Here is a 21,739-nt window from a genome sequence, read left to right on the forward strand (position 1 = left end):
TAAGGTAGACGTACCTTTTACCGTAAGTAGCGATCGGCTTTTCGTTTGCCGCCTGTAAACTTAAAACAGACTCGCGAAGTCTGTCGTCGGGATTTGCTGGAAGAACGCTAACTTCTGCGCCAGTGTCGACGAGGTAGCGAACTTTCGTAGTCACATCCGTGACATATAAGAGGCGGCTGTGTTCGCCGGCTACGGTTGCCGTTAACGCGTGCCGGCTGGGAAGTTTCCCGAACTGTTTTTCGTGTCACTCGATTTTGGGGTCGGATAATTGCAGGGCTTCCTGCAATTTCTAGAGGATTTACCGTACTGGTTGTGATACCAGCACCAGTCGGGGTTGACTGTCTCTCGTGGTCGAGAGACAGATCTCTTACGTGAAACGCTCCTACGTGGGGATTTTGACCGACTACGGTCATTACGAACTCTAAGATATCTTGTAAGCGTGTGACATAGTTCGGCCATGTCAGTCGAGGTCGATTGGGATTTTTCTTTGATGGAAAAAACCTCGGCCTTAGAAAATTTGGTGATTTCCAAGATTCGATCGGCAGATGCAGCTAGTTCATCTATGGCATTGTTTTGAAATGAAACAAGCACTGCCTGCACCTGTTGAGGGAGTTTAGACAAGAAAAGTTGTCTAAATAGGCCATCATCGAAAGTTCGTTGGCCAATGACTTCTCTCATTCTAAGCAACATGTCTGTCGCAGAACCATGTTGTAAGTCGATATTGTTAAGGAGTTGGTCTAACCGTTGTCGATCAGTTAGGTCTCCTCGTTTTAAAATCGATAGCTTAAGCGATTCGTAAGGTTCGGAAACATCACTAGTAAACATACTAGGTGTTACGTACCTGTTAAACTCGCGCGGTAACGCCTTAACTACCGCGAGGAATTGTGTGCGCGAGTCCGTGATTCCGTGCATGCAAAAATCGGCTTCTGCATAGCAGAACCAGGACTCGATATTGTCTGGCCAAAATGGCGTTAACTGAATCGAAATAGGGGGAATAGACTTAAACTTAAGAACCTTAGGTGAGTGTTCCGTCATAGTAATATAGATAACGAAAAATGTCTAATTAAAATATATCCGAGAAAAAAAATTCGCGAAAAAAAGTATATCACAATATATAAAATTCAAATAAAGAATAACAATGAATAATAATATTCCAAAATGGAACAGACTCACAGTATATTGACTTGGTGTACCAGATCACGTCGGTCTCACCAATGAGGATGCAACGGATGTTCTAGTTTTACAACTAGCTACCAGTAGCACCTTCTATGTTCGATCGTTCCCAGTCAGATAGAAATCAGAAGTCAGACGAGAAGAGGCAGGAAAGATATATTTGATTCGTTACCAATGTATCGAGGACCTTTTCTATAAGCTGGCTAATGAAACGTAGGAGCTGTGTCCCACGCCGTGTTGAAACGTGATCTGGTACGGATGCATGACCGAAAGCCTTCAGTTAAACAAGTCCACTTAAACAACATGGTCAGCATCCAATGTCGAACACTTAATGAGCTATTGATTTTGGGGAATTATTTACAGCTACAGTCTCTTATCGGTGAATTTATAAGAAAACATACAATTTGTAGTGTATGATATGAATCATATGTGTCACAGCATGTATACAATGAAGATAAATAAACGAAGTAAAAATAAAAGAGTGAAATTCGAAGAGAAAGAATGTAATTTGAAACTGAATATATGAGTTATTTTCAATGTTCCAATTAATTGTTTAACAAATTCAGATAAGACAACTGAATAGAATCATTGAATGTAATTGTTGTCACTTAGATAATACGAGATAGATAAAACGGAAAGGAGTTCAGGTTTTTACTTATTAATGACTAACTGCCATGGCACTGCTAATTGTATTCCATCCCTCCTATTAATATTGTTTGGATTAGCCCAAATGTATAGGGCTTCAGCTGTTTGTTTTTCTTTGTAAGAACTGAAACCTTTTTGAAGGATTCTTGTGCCAACGAAATCAATTGTATGACCCGATTCTATCGAGTGTAATGCTATCGCTGATTTGTTCCCCAATTTCCTTACATCATCTGAGGACTTAGGAATGTGTTTCAAGCATTGTTTGTGCTCCTTCGCCCTCACATTCAGTTGTCTTGATGTTTCACCTACATACGTTGCATTACAGTCACTACATTTGATTTCATAGACATAATTTTGTTGTTCTTCTTTATGTATTGGATCTTTAATTCTTACTAATTTTGATCTTAGAGTATTGTTTGTTCGAAAAAATACTCTTATATTTTGATTATTTAAGATTCTTCTAATATTTTTTGAAACACCTTTCCGATATGGGATCACCACTGTGTTAACCCATTCCTTTTTCTTTAATCCTTTTGTATTATTAATGCCGTCTTTTCTTTCATTCTTAATTATTCTTTTAATAAAGTCCGTCGGATAATTGTTCATCATTAGAGTAGATGTAATTAAATTTATTTCCATTTCCATATCGTTCGGTTCAGTGACAAGTTTTTGAGCTCTTGTAATCATATTTTTGGCCACTGTCACTTTGGTCGAGTGTGGATGTGCCGATTTAAAATCTAGAAATTTCCCTGAATATGTCGGCTTTCGGAATACACTAATTTTTAAACTATCATAATCTTTCCTTTCAAATAAACAGTCTAGGAAAGGTAATTTGTGTTCAGGAGATTCCAACTCCTTGGTGAACTTGATTTTTCCATCAAAGTTGTTGACATGTTTAAAAAGTTCGTCCAAATGATCTCGTTTTATAATGACAAAAGTGTCATCAACATATCTTAACCATACTTTTGGTGCATGAGAACACATTGAGATAGCAATAGTTTCCAATGAATGCATGAAAAGGTTAGCAACAATTGGGGAAACCGGTGATCCCATAGCTACACCTGTCTGTCTGTATAAATCTCGAAAACTGAATACAGTTGAATGTAAACATAGATCTAACGCTTTAATAATATCCGAGGTAACTAGAGGACAGTGTTGTTTAAGATCAATGTAAGAACCTAAGAGATTATATATAATATCTAAAGTTTTCTTAATTGGAACATTAGTGAATAATGAACATACATCAAAACTTGCCATTATTTCATCTTCTATGCGAATATTAGAGATAACATCTTTAAAATCATTAGAATTTTTATTCCGTATTTGATTAAGTTTTTATATGGTTTAAGAATCTTAGCTAGGTATCTAGAAAGATTGTAGGTTGGTGAATTGGTATAATCAACAACAGGTCTTATTGGGACATCTGTTTTATGTATTTTAGGTAGTCCATAAAATCTGCATGGTTTGTTGCTTTTTGGATATAGAGAAAACCATAGAGATGGTCCTAGTTTCGGTTTTAAAGCCTGTAGCATTTTGGCTGTTTCGGCTTTCAACTTATTCAAAGTTGCTCTACATTTGTTATTCTTGATTTTTTCATAAGGTCCAGTGTGGAGATGTTCATTGGCTTTTTTCTCATAATCAGAATTGTTCATAACAACAGTGGTGTTTCCTTTGTCAGCTCTCATAATAACAATTTTTCTGTCTTTACGTAGCTGTTTTAGAGCATACAATTCTTCTTTAGACAGATTAGGTGTATTCGGTTTTTGTTTCAACAATGCATTTGAGATTTTAAACCTCACTGAATTCGCTTGGTCAGTCGGAACATTGTTTAAGGCAGGTTCAATAATCGGAATAATTTCATAGGCCATAAGTTGTATTTTTCTCAAATTGAAATTGAGACCTTTTTTAAGCAATGATAGTTCGTGTTGATTTAAATGTTTGTCTGATAGATTCACAATAATTTTGTTTATATCTAGTTCTTTGGAATTGTTTCTAATCGTGTCATTATTGGAATTTGATGGATGTTTAAACATTTGTTTGAATTCTCTTATTTGACGTTTTTTTGTAATTTGATCATAAAAGTTTTCTTTATGTTTTAAAAATTCAACATTTGTTTTTAAAATTTACTTAGTATTGTTTGTTTGGATCTTCCCATTGATGTTTTTAGGACTGCAACTGGTCAGTCTCTAATTGGCATATGTGCATACTGTACGTATTGCCTCGATATAGCCTAAATTCACAAGCATGGTAAGTCAATAGCCGAGCACAAGCAAGTGGCTATCAGGACTCAGTGGCCGAGTGGATAACGCGATGGCGTTTGAAGCGAAAGGTACTGGGTTCGAGTCCCAGAGTGAACATCAACTCTGAGATGCAGGTACACCCAGCTGACGAGTCCCAAATAGGACAAAGCGCGCGTCCTGGATTCCACTGCTAGCCACTATCCATCTTCGCTTGACATTTGTTTTTATTTCTATTGGTATAATTAAAGATAAAACACTATCAATGTTTGCTATACGTGAACGTAGAGATTCCAAGTTTTTAGTGGAGTGTTTGAAAGGAAAAGACACCTTTTATCTCTGAACAGAATTGTGTATGCAGATTAGGATTTGTCTATTCTAATATGTTTAAGAGTCTTCTCGAAAAATCGTGACTCGTACAAGGAACATCTAAGGTACATAAAAGACCTAATAATTTTGAAGATATCGAAAATCTACAAATCAAATCAGTGATATCAATATGTTATTATCAACCACCATCAAAGTGACATTAAAAATATCAAAATTATTCAGAAAGGTTTTCAACTATAAAGAAAAGTGATTGACTGGGACTTTTTGCATAGTGCTAAACAAGATGGCGCTGAAATGCCTAACTAACCATTTATTTGGACTACGTAAACCTCACATTATCAACATATAGACAAACTAACTGCAGACTTATCTAGGACCTATCTGTACACTCAGACATACATTAACCAGTCGTATAATTGTTCCAAATAGTTTACTACTTTGACTTATTGATACATGTGTTTTCGTAAACTTTGTTATCATTCATTTTCGGTCTACTGCAAGTCCGACTCACTCATGTTCATCACCTAAGTAATTTTACTTGATTGAAGATCACTCATTTTCAGTAATTAGTATGTATTGCCGTGCTTCGTTAATAGTTCACCTCGATAACCGTTATAATACAAATCTTAACGGTGCATACAATCAGAAGGCAAAGAGAAGCGGCAGCTACAGTTTATTGTCAAATGACGCAGGCCAGAAAGTTATCAGCACATAAGTAAATATCAGCGAGCCAAATAAAAATGACACGCATTGGAGATGGCGGATAAGCCAACTCACTTTAATCAAGCGTTAATCAATATTTATGATTAGACAAGAATAAGTTACAGACATGCGATGAATAGGATAAGAAAGTATACAAATACACGCTCGTATAAAAAATAATCACGATTAATAAGCGAATAATTAACAAGGCCAAGACATGACTCTAATGGATAGGTGAATTGGCTTGTCCAGAAACTAGAATAAAATATGTGAGCTCAACATAACAAGCGATACTACAAGTATACATGTAACCATACTATACTTTTCAGCTAATCGGAATTTCTTCAGGGACTTTTAGTTTGTTTCAGAAATCTAAAACATTAAATTAAGTCAGAATTTACCATGTGTATTAATTTCCAGCAGATAACTTCATTCAAAGCCTAAACTATTTGGTATTGATAAGCATTATGTACCATAAAACAATAAAAATATTATGGTTTGATGCTAAAATTATACAGTACGCTTATTCCTAATGCAGATTATATCTGAAGAATTATTTAATGATGATTTGTCTTGTTTTCTCTTGCTAGATGTAAACTCCCAACATAATCATGTTGTACCTACTGTACTGAATAATATCCACTTTGTTTCCTAAAAACTTTTCAAAAAGCTCGAAATATCTGTGAACATCGTTATCAGATCAATTTTTCTTAGTATCTTCTCATCAAATGTTCCAAACGTCTGTATACGAATACTATGAAAATGATAAGAAATCATCTACAAAAATTATGACTCAATCAAAGACACAAATATAGATTTCTTCTTGGATAAAAGATCTTTCGATGAAAATAGTATGCTTTAATACGACAAAAACCGACTATAGACTTTGAGAAATTGCAAAGCAAAGTTAGTAACCGCCAAACATATTGAAATGTTATCAGATTTTTTAGTGATAGATTTGCAATCTTGATAGTCTGTCTACTTGTTAGCTAGTGGGGTACATTAGAATTCCTTAGTCATTTTCCGCATCATTTAGGCTCAGTAATGTACCATAGTTTCATCGAAATAGCTATTTAGTCAATACCTACATAACATACAAAGGTTTTTTCACTTCATAATAAGATCAGAAAATTTTATTCAAAGAATATTTGTACATAGTTTTTCTCCTTTCTTTTTAGTCTAATCTCATATCTTAAATACAAATGTGAATGCAAGACAATTAGCTTCCAACTTTACTTGATTACAGGTATAACATCTTTTGTAAGTTTCATACAGGTTTGATGCATAATACTAATTTTACCACTTTCTTTTAAAGCACGTCACTTATCAAGGCACAAGTAGGAGTATTTTAGCGTTAATTCCTGTTACCCCCGCATATATATATATATATATATATATATATATATATATATATATATATATATATATATATATATATATACAAACCCACGAGGAAGAGAACATAAACTGAGATCCTTAAGCAAGTATTACAGCTTTAGTTCACTAAGAATATAATAATCTATATTTTCAAGTTCATTCAATCGGTGATATATCGATAGTGAGTAACTACCTTACTTCTGACGAGGTTGATTCCATAGTTTACATAGACAATAACATTTAAAATCAGGGAGTGTTTAACATCTCTTGCATTACTACAAATTTAATAAGTCATTAAAGTATACTAAAAACATTTCAACAAAGTAGGAATGACCTAAATTCGCAGATGCAATAAAGAAAATTGTTGTTATTAAAAATGTTTTGTACATAGAATAAACAAAGAAAGACCTCATGTACTGAGCATCATCATATAGTCAAGTAATGAATCATATAAGATAAAATATTTTGAATAAAAGATAAAAATGTTTTACAATTGGAAATATAACTTTATAGAAACATGAATAATTTGAACTAATGGGTCAGTAAAGAAGGAGGTCAGTCATTCAGTATGAGTAATGTGATCTATTTCTCTTTAATTTCCTGAAATTAAATAATAATTGATGTTGATAAAAGCATGATTACGATCACAATCAAATCATCTATTTATATAGAAAACTTGAATGAAATAAGCTGTAAAGATGCCCTAATTGAATCGATACAATACTGTGATCACTGAAGTAGTTTGACATATAATTTGCTTATGGATACGATTCTCTAATTACAATAGAATAGTTTATCAATGATAACTATTGCTTGACAGGCTGAACATATTGGGGTGGTTGAAATTACACTGTTATTTATGTATGGAACATTTATAGGAAATAAAAATGACGATCATGAAGTGACCAGGGATTCTTTATTTTCTCGTTTCATGATACAATACATTGTCCTCAATACAACTGAAAATTCGATAACTAAACTGAATCAGTTCTACTTTGTGACCCTCCTGAGTTATTATTATTCCCAAACCTGTGTAAAGTACATGAGTTACACCTGGCCATACTATAGAACACCAAATCCATTATATACACGTGAGTAGAAAATTCAGGAAGTATATCGGAGTCATAAGAAGAAAGAGGGAAACTAGGGTGTATATTTGCCAACAGGGTAGATATACCTGTTTGTATGCCAAGGGATGCACGGGTGAAAAATTATGTTACCAGTATGTGTATAGACTTTAATTGCCCCTGGCGCGACGCACGTGCACCAAGACCCAGGGGTTCCAACGATTATCCCACGAAATCATGTCTGCGCAGTGGGTTCGTGAGCCTCAAAAAGCGGATTCTAAAACAAATAGACCAACCAGCTTTACCGATTGAGGTTTAACCAACCTTAAATGGCTGGTAAATTGTACCCGAAGATTGGAAAGAGGGATATCGGATCAAGATACAGAAGTAAGAAGAGCTTAGCGAGTGTGAAAACTCAAGAGGGATCATCCTAATATCAGTACCAGACAATTCTTTTAATAGTGTTGTTAAATAGAATGAAGAGTTCACTATACGCTCAACTTCGAGATCAACAACCTGGCTTTGGTAAGGATCGATCATGTACCGACCCAAACATGACACTGTGATTCATTGTTGAACAGTAAGTGACTGCGACTCATCACTGTACATGAAATTCTCTGACCAGAAGAGAGGATTTGACAGTTTAGATTTTAAAAATTTTTGTAATCTTCTTTGACATTATGGGTCACATCTAAGGATCGTCAATATCACACGGAACTCCTACGACGAGAGAAATCGAAGATACATGAATGAAAGACTGCTCACAGATACGTTATTAGTGAACACTGATATAAGACGATGCTGCTTACCCCCACCTTTTCTCCTTCTACTTGCTTTTGAATGGATTATGAGGGCCTCTACAATTTATGAGAAGCATGGAATACAGTGGTCACCGTGGACAAAACTAGACGTTTCGGACCTTGCAAATCGATTAGCACTTCTATCCCACATACAATAACAAATTGAGACGAAGACATCCAGTGTGACAGCAGCTTCTGCAGAGTTCAGATTCAGCATTTACAAGGGGTAAAGCAAGGTCTTTAAGTACTACACAGTGAATCACGATTGACGGTGAAGCTCTTGGTGAGGTAGAAGCCTTTGCTTTCATGTGTAGCATCGTTGACAAACAAAGAGGATGTAACAAAAGTATGAATGGAAAAACTGGGTAAGGATGGCCCAAATTCCTACAACCAGAGAATATCCGGGACTGAAAAGAGCCGTCACACACATAACTAAAGTCATGATTTTCTACACCAACGTTAAAATTGCTCCGTTATATGTACGTAAAACTTGGTGAACTACCACAACCATGATCAAAGATGTGCAGGTAGATATAAATGGCTGTCTGCGCAAGATATTTTATATCCATTGTCCAGAGACAATCAATAATAATGAACTGTGGAATTGAACATGCCAATTGTCCGTTGAGGAGAAAATTAGGAAAACTCCTTAGAAGTGGACAGTATACACTTTCTGGAAACCATTAAAGTGTATCATAGAATGAACTGTAAATTGGAATCTTTAGGGTGCAAGAAAAAGTGTCAGGCCAAACACGTAGACCTGAGGCTTTATAAAGAGTCATTAAGACTATGAATACGGCTTGACAACAGTTGTGAAGTAGAGCCCAGTGCAGAATTGTTTATAGTTCTGTGGCTGGCAATCTATGTCTTATGAGGTTTAGCAGACATAAGTACGTAAGTTTTAACTACTCATTTAGCTTTGTGATGAATTTTATTGGCAAATATGCAAAATTTATCAAGTGAATAATTTTTTGAGATAGTCAGTCATTACAAAAATGGATTGCCATTTATGTGTGATTATCAATTTCTACAAACTTCCTGTCAGCTGACTTATTTTGGACTATTCATAATCGGAAAAATTCTATAATTCACTGAGTATGTGAGATTCGGTTTGAGAAGATAAGCAATTTGTTACTGATACACTTAGGGTCATAAGTTTTATGGTTATGATTGATGATTCTACTGGAGTTACATTAGTGTATAGAAATATATTGCTACTTTCAATTAATTTGAGCATTATAAACCATGAGAGAAAGGGCATCCACGTTTTATCATATGTGGGGTTGATATATATATATATATATATATATATATATATATATATATTCCTCAAACAAATAACGTGAATATGTAACTGTCGTATTTTCTAAATATTGATACCCTTTTGCTACCTACGTATTTAATGAAACGCTTTCACGCATGTTCACGATGTTCTACAACTTTCACGTGGTTATATATATATCGGTCTCACACCCAAACAGACTTGTTCTTGTCTGAATTAGTAAAAGACATAAATATCCTGTGAATGTCAATTGCGTCATTGTTAATCCAATTGATCACATGCATTTATTCTCATATAATTGACGATTAATTTCTAACATATTCGGCTTTTCTATATATCTGTGTTTGAGTTTGTGTTTATTTATCAACTTCCATTGTCGACCGATTTGGACCATGTGAATCCATACATTTACTCATACCCTGATTTAATTAACGTATCAAATCCATATATCACGTGAATTTTTCATTCATATGATTTTCGCTGTTGGTTTGATCTGCAGATCGATATGTTAAAAAACAAAACTGAATTGTAATAGAGCTTCAGCAGACTCAAGTATATCTTCACGCGTACGAAAAGAGCAGGATCGGTATTCTAAAGTCAATTATTAATCTAAACAATATCAACTAATTTTTAATAAAAAAGGAAATTGAATTTTAGGATGTAATAGTAATTTATTGAATGCTTATAGACAGTGAAATTCATCTATACAGTTTTACTTGTTTATTACTCCCTGTACCTTATTAGCTAGCTAGTTATTTCCAAAAGTCCCACAATCAAATTATCACAAGATTATGGTGATGGAGTTTGCTGGATAATTTTTATTTTTACAAACTTACTGAAGTGAGTCAAAGTATTGAGTTTCTGTTTATCGTCTTAATACATGTAATCATATACTAACACATTTTTTTGTTACGGACAGTCGATTATGTCCCCTAATCCGAAAAGAAATTGATTAGAATTAAGGATAAATGAGAAGCTATTTAGAATTATCGATAACATTGTGAAAGAATCATTTACTTCAACAGCTTTTAACTTTGGAATGATGCTTTGTCACTGTTTATTCGCAGTATTCATGTACTTAGAGACAAAATATGCAGTCTCATGTGCATAATTAGTTTGTTAAACGTCAAAATTCAATGTATTGGGAAGATAATTTATATATGGTATAAATTCAACTAAATCTGTATGCTTGATTTTAAAATACTTTCATTCTGCCATCAGCTTATACTCGGCTTTTCATTTATGATAATCTGATGAAGGAGCGTTATTCTTCCTGTACCCAATCAGTAAGTTTTCCAGTTTATTGTAAGAATATGTAAATCTTCACAATTTAACGTGAAATCTTAACAAATGGTAATTTTAGAGCCAATAAGTTGTTAGTAGAGATTAGGTGAAAATGAAGATATTTAGTTAAGTAGCTCATGTTAATTACATACTCTGAATCCTATATTAAAAATCTTATGTTATAATGACTAAATGATATGAGAAATATGACTCGTACAAATTATTTTGTGTAAAGTTTATTATTGGATGAATGCTCTTCATTCATTAGGTTGTTTAACTGAAGCTTTTTGGTTTATCTGACGTGACAGTTAGATTATTCATTAATTCTAACATGAAAAGTTGTAATCATAAAAGGAAAGACTAAATCGGCTGTTGAATGACCAATGTTTTCGAATTGTTACTTAAATTTCCAAGGTATTGCTAACTGATAGTATTCAGTGGTAAGCAAAAATAACGGAATTTAAGAGAAAAAACCTCGAAACAGATAATCATTGGTCCCTGATCAGATATCCTATGTTTCGTTTATTAAAAACGTGGCATCATTGACATTTGTAACATTTGACTGTAAATAAAATTTTTTTAATCGAAATGCGAAACAAACACTTAAACATGTGATTAGATAGAAAGTCGGCTGATATTAAAAATCGAATTGAATATTCAACATATTTATTGATACACGGTTATACATCGAGCTGAAAAAAACCTAAACACAATAATCAATAACTGAAATAAGGTCGATATTGAGTTTGCAATTAAGTCTGTTAGCCAGACTGAGTGAAAATCTCCCAACTATAGCTCAGTATACTGTGCTTCGTAGTGACCCAGGTTTTTTTTCCAATTTTAGTCCTCACTGAATATATCATTATTTACAGTTGAATTTATTGGTCAATTAAAGAAAAGTCTAGAAAATGGAACTTGAAAATAATTTATAATAAACGAACTCAGTGTAATTGCTGTTTAGAGTTAATATTTTTTTTGTAGAAAAAGTCACAGCTTTTACTTACTTACTTACTTACTTACTTACGCCTGTTACCCCTCTTCGAGGAACATAGGCCGCTCACCAGCATTCTCCATCCAACTCTTTCCTGAGCCTTCCTTTCCAGTTCTTCCCAGTTGCTAACCATCCTTTTCATATCTGCTTCTATTTCCAGGCGTAATGTGTTCTTTGGCCTTCCTCTTTTCCGCTTCCCTTCCGGATTCCAAGTTAGAGATTGCCTCGTGATGCAGTTTGGTGGTTTCCAAAATGTATGTCCTATCTACTTCCAATGTCTTTTTCCAATTTCTTCTTCAGCTGGAAGCTGGTTGGTCCTCTCCCATAAAACGCTGTTGCTGATAGTATCCGGCCAGTGAATGTTGAGTATTTTGCGTAAACAACTATTTATAAATACTTGTATCTTTTTGATGATGATTGTAGCAGTTCTCCAAGTTCCAGCTCCGTACAGTAGAACTAACTGTCTTGACGTTCGTATTAAAGATTCTCACCTTGAAATTAGTTGACAGTTGTTCTGAGTTCCATATGTTCTTCAATTGTAGGAATGCTGTCCTTGCTTTGCCAATCCGCGCCTTTGTGTCTGCATCCGATCCTCCTTGTTCATCAATGATGCTTCCCATGTACGTGAATGTTACCACCTGTTCTAGAGTTTCTCCATCAAGTGTGACTGGGTTGGTGTTCTCTGTGTTGTATTTGAGAATCTTACAGTTTTTAGTGAACATAAAATATTTGATTTATTCATAATATAACTTATCAAAAATTACTGTCGGCCTCATTTCATGTAACTAAATGTTTTTAATAAAATACAAATGATGTATTATACTAAAATTCCGTTGACACATAGTACATTATCACTTCATAAGTTTTAGTATTTTAAGTAAAATACGTGATAACTAACTTAAAAGTTCTACTGCCACGTTTATTAAAATTCAGTTCAATTCGATCGAATATTACAAAGTAATTAATATGATATGGGTAAGTATTACATATTAGGTAATTTAGACCCGTAATTACCATATTCTACAATTACGTGAAGAATTTAACTATATACTGCAATATCTCTTCCTAATTAAATAAGTCGATAAACTCTGGTCTTTATAATTGTGTATTTAATAAGTTATTATTAGAATGGGGGTTTGTAAAGACTGTATTAATTTTTATGGTTGAATCCATGAGTCGATGTAAGCTAGACCACCATTGAAAACTTGAAAGTACTGGACAGCCGTTTCATCCTAGTTCGAGATTTCTCAGCAGTACGTATCCATGATCCCGAACTCGGAACTCGAACGCAGGACGTTCGATATCGCGCGCGATCTCTTAACCTCTAGACCATCGAGCCGGCATCCAACGGTGTTAATTTCTAACCTCAGTCGATTCATGATCTTGAACATCCATTGTCTGGTGACGGCTTCTCACTAGAACTCCAGGAAATCCATCTTGAAGCTAGTCACAAGTGAGTATATGATTGTTAATAGTATGGGGATTTGTGGAGACTATTTCATAAGTCTCATGAAGATTATAAAGTTTTATAACTATTATGTATATCAACTGAAATGTTATGTATGCTACTCAGTATAAAGTGACAGAGAACAATAGAAATCTAACAAAAGTACTTTAATAGTCCAAAACATAATTTACAATCGTGGGTTCTGATCATTTATTGGTCAAGCTCAATTTGAGTAGTTTGTGTGTTATTTCACACCAAAATAGTGTTATACTTATACCGAAGATCAAAAAGCACCGACTGATTCCAGCTATCCCAAGATCAGTATTACGGTGCAAACTTTCTACAAGGCTGAGTACTAAATCCCATGCACAGTTTCAGAACAAGTGAACTAGGGCCACCACTGATATGCACAGTGAGGAAGTAACCATCTGATGGCTGCGAACTAACCAGATAAATTTAAGATATATGGGGTTGCCGCAGAAAAATATTAAAAACTGCAATTAAATGAGTCACGATGATTTACAATTTAATAAATTGTGAATCACGTGGAATTGGTACCAAAAAGAAGTATTGATTAATTATCTAACCTCTAAATTATATCATAATCAAAGTTGTACAAGCAGAGGATTCAGACTGAAATATACAGTTGTCTTAAGAAATATTCTTATTCGCATGGTCTAAAAAACATAGTGGGGCAACGTCAATTGTGCCTTGATGGTACTTGATAACAAGAGATGATATTTGTTCCCCGAATGTTGATAGGGATATACAACATAGGCGTGTATTCATGTTTCTAACTTAACGGATGAATTCCCTAATCTACCAATCTTGTCTCGCTCAAGTATTCAGGAAACAATAGGTAAGGTGTCCTGCAGGTTTTATGGTAGGGAAATGACCCGATACTTTCACCATATTGAGTATATCACTTGACAGGAAAGTGTTATGGTAGCCATCGTTTCTAGTCTGAAAATATGCCATAAAAATATATCAGACTGCTAAAGACACTTGGTTATGGCTGTATAACACTGTAATTTATGATGATCTCAATGAAAAACCCTTTTTAGTGTCATACGACCTTTTTTAATTTATTTAGAAATAGCATAAAAATTTCGATGATTGGTAGTGCTTCCGAATCCGTTAACCATTGGTTGGAGACTCTAGGCGACATGGCTCAGAATCGATCACAATGGCGTGGGTGTATACACTCTTTATCTTCCCTTAAACCTTAAGATTAAAATTGCTTCATAACATTCTTCCTTCCTATACTATATCCTTATATACAACCTATCTTTTATATACTACCACCACTAAATTAACTACTGTGAATCCAGTGTTCATCTTGTTGTGCTAACGAGGTATGGCAACTTGGACCGATGCATATGTGTGCCTGGTCCTAAGTTGTAGCTGGCTGACTTTACTCAGGTATTAAATTAATGAAACGGAAATATTGATCGTAATAATGATATAATTGAGTAGGCTAAATATCTTGTTCTAAAGTACGGACTTGGCTTGAGAAATTTTCATTCACTTACAGACATATTTTTGGTTGTTTCTATCATTTCTTTATATGAACATTAACACAGTAGAAAATTCTCAAGAATAAATGTGTTCACATACACCATGAGTACGTTCAGCCATTAAAACAGATTTACTTTAGATTATGATCAGCATAAAAGTATCCAATCTCTTTATAAATAAACAGATTTATGTTAATTTCACAGACTCAAGTGACTTCATCAACATTAATTGTCTTATTGAATCCATTAACACTGTGAAATGTATTACCTTATCGTAACTTACTGTGGTATTTGTACTAACTGATAATTCCTTCGTACTTGACTGCGTACTTATTTAGCTCTACCTGCCTAACATTGCACTATAACGGGAATTCTTAGTTAGCGAATCAGTTTGATTACTTCTAATTATCATATTATTATACAAACTACTAATTATGATATTGATGAATATAATCGTAGGAACAATCAATGACATTGCTAGCAAGTTCAGTGGAATTTTTATCACATTCAAGCATAATAATTGAAAGACTGGAGCTGCTGTTTGCAAGCCTGTAGAATACATTTTGTAAGGCAGAAACTAAGAATGAGAGAACAGCTGAAATAATAAGTATGAGTTATTACACCAAAAGCTTTAGCTCTGACTTAGAATACATCGCACACTGTATATTATTTAGGTACTGCTGCAAATATTGAGTAGCTGTGAGCTGAACTAAGTTATTGAAAGGATTTATAGGGTCTATTCATGTCGCTGAACACAAAAGAATCCCACTTACATTCTTTGATAAGCGTCTACTTATGTTTATTATACTGGCGGACTACTTTCGAGTTCAGAAAAATAAGTATGTCTTTTTCCACAATTCATATGAACAACATTTACACAATCTATTATGCTAGATCATTGGCTCACATTTAGTACTATAACAAATGCTAGTTTTTATTTAGTCATTTATATAGTGGTTATGGATTTATTTATCTGAACACATAATTATTGGTACAAGGGGGCACCAGATATATATGCGCCACACAAACTAATAAGAATGGTAAGCAGAAAAGAAGGTAAGGTGTGTATAAGAAAAAAACAAAAAAAACCCGCAGATTAGTGTACGTTAGTGTAACAATAAGAATAATAATGGGGGAAACGGAAAGGTACAGTCAGACTCATTCCATGACGTTGGAACACTCCCTAGCTCCCAGACCTTCGTAAACAACTGTCAATTCCTTAGCCAGAAAGTCATCACCATCTTTCAAAAGAGCCAGAGGTAAGTCATCTGGGCCCGGTGATTTGTAGCGCTTTGAGGGTTGGAGCTTTTGCAGAATTCCGCTCCATTTGGTGGAGCAGTCGTCACCGTCCACAGAGGGCAGGACAGCCTGATCGACGTTGCCGGAGCAGCAGGCCAGTTGGACTGCTCTTCAAAGAATTCTGCACATCGTCCAAGGCGTCGATGTATGTTAGTTATTGGCATCCAGTCATCTTTACATATTGTTTCACTCACACAAGACTTCATGCCGCCAGTAGCTCGGATGAACTGAAAGAACTTCCGGCAGTTACCAGATGCAGCTGCTGCTTCCAGCTCATTAGCACGCTCCGAACACCAGGCTTCTCGGTTCTTACGCATGCTTTGCCCAATTTCACCACGTAACAGCCTTCGTTTGTGGTCATACTCACGGTCACCCGGAGTAGACCGACGGGCTTCCATCGGTTGTAAGGAGCCCGAAGAAACCCAGTGTTTGTAAGCGGGACGTTTCGCGAAGCCGCAAGCGGCTTTACTCGCCATTTTCATGGCGTCATGCAGTTGCAACCAATGCTCATCCATAATTTTCGGTGAGATGGTAGCTAGCCTAGAAGCTAGCTCGGTCAGAAACTAACTTGCAACCAATTTACTGACATCAATCAGTTGATGACGGTCAATTCGTTGGCCACTGAAAAGTAAGGTAAGATTGGTGCAGACCAGGGGATGATCAGACTCCAGATAGGTACTCCAAAAGGAGCGGCAGTCTTGTACACAACCACGCCAGCGGTAGCTGATCGCGATGTGATCAATCTGAGTCCAGGCTTGAGATGCAGAGGGAGGACGCCAGGTGGCACACCGGCGATGACTGCCGGAAGTTAGTGCTAGCCAGAAACAGGTCGTGGTCTGTGAACAGTTGCAGTAGACGGTCCCCGTTATCTGTCCTGCGACCAACAAGTCCCCATCGGCCATCTAAACGACTCTCTTCTGTGCCTAGACGCCCGACCTGTGCATTCAAGTCTCCGACTAAAACTACAATATCTGTCGAACGCGCTTTCTGGAGAAGAACAGCTAACTGGTGGTATAATTCATCCTTGATTGCATCCGGGCTGCAATCTGTCGGTGCATAGGCGGAGATGACGAAAAGACATCGTTTCTCACGCTGATTTCTTCTCACTTTGATGGAACTTTCTAATCTAACAGCACATAACCGACTGTTAATGTGGATCCAATCGATTAGTGCTGCCTCAGCTCTAGCGCTTTGTGCGACATCAACGCCAGCAAAACCAAACGAAGATGCCACAGGTTCCCACGATAAGAGCACGTGGAACAGGCTTTTTGAAGTGACAGATGGAAAGCGAATTTTTAGTACTTCACCAGTCTTGAATACGGGTCTCGGATAGACAACAAAAGTTGACATTAAGATTTTCTAAAGACAGCCAGCCCTATCTGGTGTCCGATCTGCATTAAGTGTGGTCATATATAAAGTGCATGTGTTCTTTACTTCGCCACTATTTCTGGATGTAAGATTACAATCGCTACTGCAGAATTAATTCGGCTCACACACCAGAAGGAAACCTGATTTGTTAAAAAATGTTATCACAAACAAACTGGTTGATCTTTGAAGTATTAATATTCCCGGAAGTTTTCATACTGACTATTAACTTTTTACTACACGGTCTAATAAATCTATCTGATAGTCTTTTTCTCAAAAAATTAACATCATGCAAAAGTCTATGGGAAATATAATGACTTTTGTACAAAGTCAATGTATTTTTTAATATAGATATTCAGTAAGAAATTAATTGCTGATGACATGAAGATGCTTATGTGACGTACAGTTACCATCAGACAGAAGGAAGGAATATTTTACAAATTTATTTATATCATATAAAATAAATTTTTAAGAATCATTCTTGTTGGACAAATGGATTAGGTATAGACTCCATTCCATCTGCAGGACAAACAAGTTCCACAGATGGACCCCTGTAAGAGATAAAAAAGAAAGTCAAAAGAGATTGTGATTATTAATTATAATAACTCTTTGTGTAATTATATAGAAAGTATGACATGGTCTATTCAAAAACCTAAGCTTTAAAATAACTTCCAATGTTATATAAATTTTATTGGGTATAAAACCATTTCAATAAGAACAATAGAAGCTTAGGAAAAGTACTTCTTGCAAACTGATTCGAAAAAGACAATAAAATGACGAAAAAAACCACTTCAATTGTCTAGTATAATCAATATGAAAACCGAAAGCACTTTTCAGTTGGTTTTATATTAGTAAATTCACGAAAAATTTTCGTGTGCCATAGCTATTCTTATATGTCTAGTGGGTTTAATGTACTATTTATCACCTGCCTTGATGACACGAGCCAATACTCTGTAATAATATACCTTGTAATAAGTACATGTAAAATAACTGTGTATGTGTCAGATTAGCTGACAAAAGTGTTCAGTTTTAAGTGAGGAATTTTATGTATATGCATTCTATCACAGAGTAGTACTGCTGTAATAAGCTTGAATTGTGAAAGAACAGGTAGTTTCATGAGAATCGAAATACGGATTAAAACCTCAGAACTCCACAGTTCAGCTAATTACTAACCGAACACAATTAAAAACTGTAAACGATAATTACTCAACAAGAGATCATTTTTATATGATACAAGGCATTGTAGCATTAATTTTCTAATTATAAATAATATTAATTCAGCATTCTTAGGTTAGCTTTTGATGTGAAGTTGAATAAGATAGTTGTAGCATCTAATTTTACATAAGATATCCACATTTAAATCAAGTGATTTCAGGACAGCTTTAAATAGATTCTCGTTAGCATAAGAACAGCTATCTAGTTATTATAATGGATGTTAATGCCTAGTTTTCAAGAAAACATTATCTGAAATTCTTGTGACAAGACCTGAATATAACTTTGCTTTCGTCTGTTTCATTTTCTCAAACTATTGATTCAAGTTAAATAACTAATATGGGACAGTATGTTTGAAAATGGATTAATAAACCTGATAAAAAAGACAATAGTTTGATGTTTTCTGAACTTGAATAAATTACCGTAGTTTTCAAGAGGTTTGATGTTACATAACGTAAGTCATTAGTCATCCATTTAGCACACTTGAATATTAAAAATTTATGATCAAACACTAAAATTTAAATATATTTAAACAGAGTGGCAGAAATTCTTATTTCGGGTTAAAAAAAACGTAATGAAAGAACAGAGTTGTTAAATACTAAGTAGGAATAACATAGAAAGATGACGATTAATAGTTTGGAGCAATTTCTTATAACACTAAACACTAAAACTCACCTACAAACCACAAGGGCAAGTTCTCTTGTATCTTCGGTCAAACGATGAGGATCATCTGGATCACGAAGGAATTCAGTAGTACAATCAATCACCATATTCTGTAAATTATCACATCCTTTTAAGATACCAACAGCTTCCCGTCCACCTGAAAATTTGACACGAATCCTTTTATCTATATACTTGTTTAAATCAATAATAGACTCTTTCTTATGTTTTTCTGGTTGTTTATCTCCAGTAGGCATTCTTGCTAGAAATGTGTAGATAAGATTAATTAGAACAATATCAAAATTTATCACTAACAAATATGAATTATTAAAACAATTTTACGAAGAACGATCATTTTCAAGTTGTTATTGTTAAATGGGATGAATATCTGGTGTTTTATATATGCTTCCATTTTGAAGGTAGAATGGTTGCTGGAAAGATATATATATATATATATATATATATATATATATATATATATATATAAGTTTTCAAAATGAATTCAAGATTATTGTTTGGATATTTCAAGAAGTCATCAAATGCTGAAAAGATTTAGCATCAATTTAAAATAATATATAATCAAAATAGAATTGAGTGGTAGATTATTTTGAATAAAGATATAAAGGTATAAATAAGATAAGACAGTAGACATCAAAATATTTTTTTGTAATCTTATTCTTTCTACTTATTTGTGGATCAGTAACCAGTAATAATTAAAAAAGCTTATCCGAAAGTAAGCTAAAATATAAACTACATAAGATGGTTTCATATTCAAAGAGCATTATTTAAAATTAATAGGGATAAATCATTTTTCTTTAAAATAAAAAAATAATAATATTCAGTATATTCAAACAACTTCTATTTATCTAGTATTATTTGAATGTGAAAATCTATACAATTTTGAAAACTAAATATCGGCTGAGAATTCGAATAACTAAGGGAACAAGTGCCCCCAAATGCCCTGGTACGGCCGAGAGTGGGGAGAGTCTGCTCTCCCTCTCGAAATGCTCTAACATGGCCACACGTATTTAGCCTCTGCCAGGGAGGTCCTACTCACTGCCTTCTCGTAGCACTACTGTAGTTTACCAAAATGAGAGGACGAAAAGCGAATGTTTGGTGCTCTAACCGGGTTGGTGGACACGAAAAGTTCACCTAGGGGAGTTGGAAAATCCTGATTCCAAACCAATGGTTTACATGGGCTCCAGTATCCTGAGGGAACAAATGGCGTATGAATCAATCGTTGGTCACCGGTTACCATGGGACTGCACCTCCTAACGTTGCTCCACTGCCCCCTGTAGGTTAGACCTTTAGGTCAAAGGCTCCGGGTATGACCCCCTAAGAAAACCACCTGTTTTAGTTTGGACACCTGGGCAGTATCACAACCCTCACACAAATCAAATGAGATTTTTGCGGCGCATATATATCTGGTGCCTTTTTGTACCAATATTTATGTGTTTAAATAAATAAATAAGGGAACAACTAACATTTGTTTGGTTTATGTTGAAAAGTTTTAAGAAAAAGAAAATATAAAACTCTTGTTAATATTGGTACGAGTTATGTTTTATTTATTACTTAAAGTCGAATTAAATATCCTTAAATGTTATAACTTTATTCGCTAAAAATTTACTATCAATTAATTGAGTTTTACTCAGCTTGTAATATATGAATTGTAATGCCTTCTGGTATTTTACTTGCATAGTCGAGTTATGAGCTTCTGTAATTAAGGTACTTGTAACTTATCATAAAACTTAAAAGATTAAAACGAATATGATAACGAAACTATAAAGTTTTGTTATTTAAAACTATTATTAAACGTTGGTTTAAGTTAAATTTCTTATTGTACACAAAAATCATCAGATATGGTTGGGATTTTGTGATTTTCATAAGAATTGATGAAATTGTACTTCATGTTTCTTGTATTCAATCAGAGACTGTGGTTGGATAATTTCGAACATATTTTCGGATAGTGATAAAAACTAGTCATTGTTCAAATCCGGATTATTCTTATATCATTTTCAGATTAAGAATAATTCAAAGAGTGGTTGCGCATATAAATATTCTTAATCGATTGTACACATGAGATCGATTTATCATTACCACTGAAAATTATTTCTGGCGGTTATAGGAGTGAGTCATCCAACAGAGTACAAAAGTGTATAACTATAACAGTCAAATCCAAAGTTCTATCAAATTTTATCATGAAGATAAGTGTCACAGTTCATTGGTTGCAAATAATCTTCAAATTCAAGTTTGTGAATATTTTATGGTTGTAACCTATTTAGTTAGCGGCGAAACGTAACTGATAAATTACATCAAGTTATATACTGAACAAACCATATCTCAAGGTTAGG

General features: G+C 34.5%; 1 protein-coding gene and 1 non-coding gene across 2 annotated transcripts; one reads left to right on the top strand and one right to left on the bottom strand.

Moving 5' to 3' along the window:
* Window positions 1–4,105: 4,105 nt before the first annotated feature.
* Window positions 4,106–4,172, top strand: Smp_tRNA_00283_Pseudo_TTG.1.1. The gene has a single exon. It is a non-coding gene (tRNA).
* A 13,775-nt stretch (window positions 4,173–17,947) lies between these two features.
* Smp_210830 (family S9 non-peptidase homologue (S09 family)) lies at window positions 17,948–19,645 on the bottom strand (the record flags this gene model as incomplete). The annotated part of the gene is made up of 2 exons (XM_018793536.1): window positions 17,948–18,067; window positions 19,404–19,645. 2 exons carry the CDS (start codon window positions 19,643–19,645, stop codon window positions 17,992–17,994), a joined length of 318 nt encoding a protein of 105 aa, XP_018648038.1. The 3' UTR covers window positions 17,948–17,991.
* Between the last annotated feature and the right edge of the window lie 2,094 nt (window positions 19,646–21,739).

This window comes from Schistosoma mansoni, chromosome 1 (assembly GCF_000237925.1).
Source record: "Schistosoma mansoni strain Puerto Rico chromosome 1, complete genome".
In the NCBI taxonomy this organism is placed as follows: domain Eukaryota; kingdom Metazoa; phylum Platyhelminthes; class Trematoda; order Strigeidida; family Schistosomatidae; genus Schistosoma; species Schistosoma mansoni.